The 4765-nt window shown below is 41.7% G+C and overlaps 1 protein-coding gene across 1 annotated transcript; it reads right to left on the reverse strand.

Moving 5' to 3' along the window:
* On the reverse strand, nucleotides 1-777 carry LOC138314841 (uncharacterized). Its single transcript, XM_069255830.1, has one exon. The coding sequence runs from the start codon at nucleotides 775-777 to the stop codon at nucleotides 1-3; it is 777 nt and encodes a 258-aa protein (XP_069111931.1).
* Between the last annotated feature and the right edge of the window lie 3988 nt (nucleotides 778-4765).

Below are 4765 nucleotides of genomic sequence, written 5' to 3' on the forward strand. Positions count from 1 at the left end.
TCACACCCAGTAAACAGCTGTCACGTATTCACTCAGGTATGCTGGCTTCTTGGACACTCGCGTCGACACTCTGGTTGGTTCAGCAGCTGGAGACGGAATTGGATCTGGCACAGATTCTCGCGAAGACATTTCCTTGGGCTCCCTTGGTGGTTGTTGGGTTTGTTGTTGTAGTGTGTTAGGTAGTTCAACCTCAGATGTTTGAAAAGCTTCTTTTGTCCTGCGTAAGAATGTTCGATTACGTCGATATGTTCTACCATCTTCCGTTTCAACTTTGTATGAGCGGATATTAACCGGCTCTCTCACAACCATTCCTTTTGTCCATTCTCCTTTGCGATCTAAAACTGGTTGGATACGGACAGTTTCGCCATCTTTCAGGTTTGACAGCTCTTTCGCTGTTCGGTTGTAATACTTCGCTTGAGTTTCCTTCCGTTTTTGTAAGCGTTCAGAGACATCATTGGAAGCTTGAGGCTTCAGCAATGTGGTCGACATTGGTAATAGTGTCTTTGTCCTTCGGCCAAAGATCCGTTGATTAGGTGACACACCTAGTGTTTCTGTTGGAGTGTTTCTCCATTCAAGTAATGCCAAGTAGGGATCTGATTTATCCTCCAATGCCTTTCTCATCAGTCGCTTCATTGTCTTGACTGCGTTTTCAGCCTTCCCGCTAGATTTTGGATGATACGGTGACCTTGTGGTGTGTTGTATCTCATATGTCCTTACAAAATTTTGTACTTTGAAACGGAGGGCCGTTATCAGTAATGAGCGTATCTGGCATTCCATGGCGCGCAAAGTTTCGTTTCAGCTTTGTGATTACTTCTTTAGCCGTTTTATTGTGTAAACGGTCTACTTCGAAGAAGTCTGAATAGTAATCTACTGTTATCAGATAGTTCTTCTGGTTGAACTCGAAAAATCACTGCTACTTTCTCCCAGGGTCGTGACGGTAGTTCGTGACTCATTAACGGTTCTTTCCCTTGTGCATCATTGTAAGAGTTGCAAATGTCACATCTCTCAATGTACTGTAACGTCGCTGTTCATCCTCGGCCAGTATAAACATTCTCTGAGACGTCTGAGACATGCCTGTAGGCCTATATGTGATGATTGAACACGTTCAATCATTTTTCTTCGTACCTTCTGTGGTATTACGACTCGATCTCCTTTGAAGACAATACCATTTTGAATGGTCAATTCTTCCCTGAAGGGGAAATAAAATGCTAGGCATTCAGGAAGTGAGTCTTTTATGTCTGGCCAACCTCTCCGAATCACAGATTTTAACTGAGTAAGTTCAACATCTTCCTCTGTAGCAGTCTGTAGTTGCTTAAATCTCTCAGGTGATATCGGAAGATGTTGCACCAGGTTGACAGTTTCAATGTCTCGTTCCGATCGTGATCTCTGTTCCTGCGTTTTTCGTATGGCGCAAAAGCTCGGCTTAATGCGTCGGCCATGTGCATCTCTGGGCCTGGTTTGTATACAACCATGAAGCTGAAACGCTGCAGCCTCAGCAGCATGCGCTGAAGTCGTTTAGGCTCACTTACTAGACTCTTCTTACAGATGATTTCTAGAGTTTTGTGGTCTGATTCGACAAGGATTTTCCTTCCATATGTGTAATTTTCAAATCGTTCCATGCCAAAAACAACAGCTTAGAGTTCTTTTTCAATTTGAGCATAGTTTTCCTCTGTAGGAGTTAACGCCCTTGATGCGTAACAGATCGGATGACCCTCTTGTAGTAAACATGCTCCCATACCTGACTGGGACGCATCACACTGTAGGACAGTTTCCTTTGTTGGGTCAAAATACTTCAACACTGGAGCACTTGAAAGTATTGCTTTAATGTCCTCAAATGCTCGTCCATGTACGTTAGCATCCCACACAAACTCGCTGTCGTCCTTTAGGAGTTTTCTTAGTGGTGCTGTTGTCTCTGAGAGACACGGGGCAAACTATTGTACGTAATTTACCATGCCTAGTAACCTCTGGACTTCTTTCTTGTCTCTAGGTGTTGGCATTTCGGCAATGCCCTTTACTTTGTCTGGGTCAGCGCGTAGTCCATCTGACGCGGTGATGTGTCCCATATAGGTGACCTCGTTGAGTCTTAATTTGGTTTTGTCCTTGTTTAGACAAACACTTCTTTCTTCACATCTTTGCATTAGCGCCAACAGTTTGTTGTCGTGATCAAGTCTAGCTTGATCGTCACTATTGCCACATCCGTAAACAATAATGTCATCATGAATGGAAATGGTCCATTCTTCGTTGGAATTCCTGTGGTGCAGGGGCTATACCAAATGGCATTCTGTTTCACTTATAGCGTCCCCACGGTGTTCCAAAAGTAGTTAACAAGCTACTTTCTTCATCTAGCTCTAAATGACAGAAACCATTTTTGGCGTCTACAACTGTAAAAAGTCTCGCATTCTGTAGATCCGGCAAGATGTCTTCTATAGTAGGTGTAGGATAGTTGTTCCTTTTAAGGGCTGTGGATCAATGCAAAGGCGTATCTTTCCGGACGGTTTTGATACGACGACCAAGGATGATATCCAATCAGTCGGTACTTGCACGTGCGAGAACTAGGGTGTCTAGTTCCCTTTTGACCTTTTCCTTCAATGCTATGGGTAGTTTCCTTGCAGGTTTTTTGACTGGCTGAACATTTTCGTCAATTTCCAAATGTAGTTTGCCATCTAACTTTCCTTCTCCTTGGAATACCTTTGGAAAGGCTTTAGCTAGGTCATTTTCTGTATTTTTGGCCATTATGCTGTCTATCTGATTTATTTGTCCTGGTCCTTCTTTGATAACATTGTTGTTAACCTTGATAAAGTTCGTTTCCTAGATTGCTTGTGACCCAAGTATAGGGTTAACTTCCCCTTGTACCACTACAAACTCGAAGATATATTTCCTCTTGTTTTTTGGATTCTTGACAAGACATTTCCTCTTACCAACAGGCTTTACCTGTGTTTTGTTGAACATTACCAAGGTTCCTTTGGACGGCTTGAGATATTTCAAGGTTTATCTCTATATATGCACGAGTATAACTCTGAAGGTAGAACATTCACTGTTGCTCCACAGTCTAGTTGAAACTCGACATCTTTCCCTGCCATAGTTACCAATGCGTTTATCCTCTTTTTGTGCCTAGTACCACAGGCATTTACTTCTTCTATACTATACATGTAATCTTCAGACTCGGAGTCAGTAGTTTGATTTTCCTCTTGATCTACATAATGGACCTTTTTTTGCTTTCTCTTTTGTTGATACTTCTGTGATGGGCATTTGACCTCAAAATGGTTTGTTTTCCCACATTTGTGACATTTTTGGCCCCATGCTGGGCATGCTTCCTTTTTGTGTGCATGGATGCGTCCACAGAATTTACATTCACTAGGTTTTTGCTTTGAGCTACCGAAAGTTTTTTCACGTTTTTCCCTTTCAATTGTTGTCGCCTTACAACCTGTTCCTCCTCTTGAGTGATCTCTCGTAGTTGTTTTGACGTTTTTTCACTAGCTCTGCACACATCAATACATGAAGATAATGTTAATTTGGCATCCTGAAGGAGTTTTTCCTCGAGTTGTTATCTCGGATTCCAATGACCATTCTATCCCTGATGAGATTGTCCTCTAGGGTACCATAATTACAGGTTTTCGCTAAATTGCGTAAGGCAGAGACATATGTATCAATGCTTTCACCTTGTTCTTGGTCTCTCTTGTTAAAACAATATCTCTCATATGTTTCATTTGTTTTCCCCACACAAAAAATGTCAAATTTCTGTACAACAACTTCAATGTCCTTTGATTGATCTTCAGTTTCAAATTCAAACCCTTGAAATATCTCCAGGGCGTCAGGGCCTATACATGTGAGAAATGTAGAAGTTCTTAGGCTTTTATATTTTGTTGACAAACCCGTAGCCATTTCATAATTATCCCATACACGTTTAAAACGCTTCCATGACTGAGTAAGATTAGATTTCAGATCTAATTTCGGGGGAATGGTAAATTGAAAGCTGGTATGTTAACATGAACTGGGTTAGCTGGGGCTGAAGCGCGGACGCCTTATGACGTTGACGGAATTTGCATTTGTATTTTTTCCTTACGAAATTGTCACATAAACATACAGTCAAATGATACCTTACAATGTTTGTGTGTTTTCCATCCCACTTCTGACACCATGTAGCGTTCTTGCCTTAGGTATCATTAGATAGAACAAACAGCAACTTGTTTAACTACACTGTGTATTGACCACGTGTAATAACTACATCCGGTTTACTACATCCGGTTCAGGGAATACTCATTATTTGCATTGGGGAGCTGAGTAATCATTATCTTTAACACATTAACCAGTCAGTATCAGAGATTTAAATATAATTGGGATAAGTAACAAGGGCTGTTCTCGCGATATCACGTACCCACCTATTGTTATCGTAAACGAATGAACGGTTACCGCGAGACCAAGCCGTGCGTCTGCGCACTAACAGCTGGAGGCGAGTTATCATAGTGTTAGCCCATGAAGCTGTGTACGGAATATTCAAGGACGTATATGAGTTTATAAATCCTTGGGAATATTTGACTATATACAAACCAATAAACATCGAAAAGTATCTCATAGCTTTGTTACTGTTGCATTAGAGACGTTCATCTCATGCAGACGGCTTCGGCCATCGGTACCGAAGCCGAGAGACTTCATGCATGAATAAGTGCAAATTTATGTCAAAGTGAACACCTCGTGTATATAACCAAGCCATATGGATAGCTCTTTTGTCTTGCCTTAATCGGGCTGGGTTGGAAGCCCTACAGGA

Source organism: Argopecten irradians, chromosome 1 (assembly GCF_041381155.1).
Source record: "Argopecten irradians isolate NY chromosome 1, Ai_NY, whole genome shotgun sequence".
Lineage (NCBI taxonomy): Eukaryota > Metazoa > Mollusca > Bivalvia > Pectinida > Pectinidae > Argopecten > Argopecten irradians.

Coding starts and splice junctions, on each gene's coding strand:
- LOC138314841 (XM_069255830.1), bottom strand. CDS start 777: ATGGAATGCCAGATACGCTCATTACTGATAACGGCCCTCCGTTTCAAA.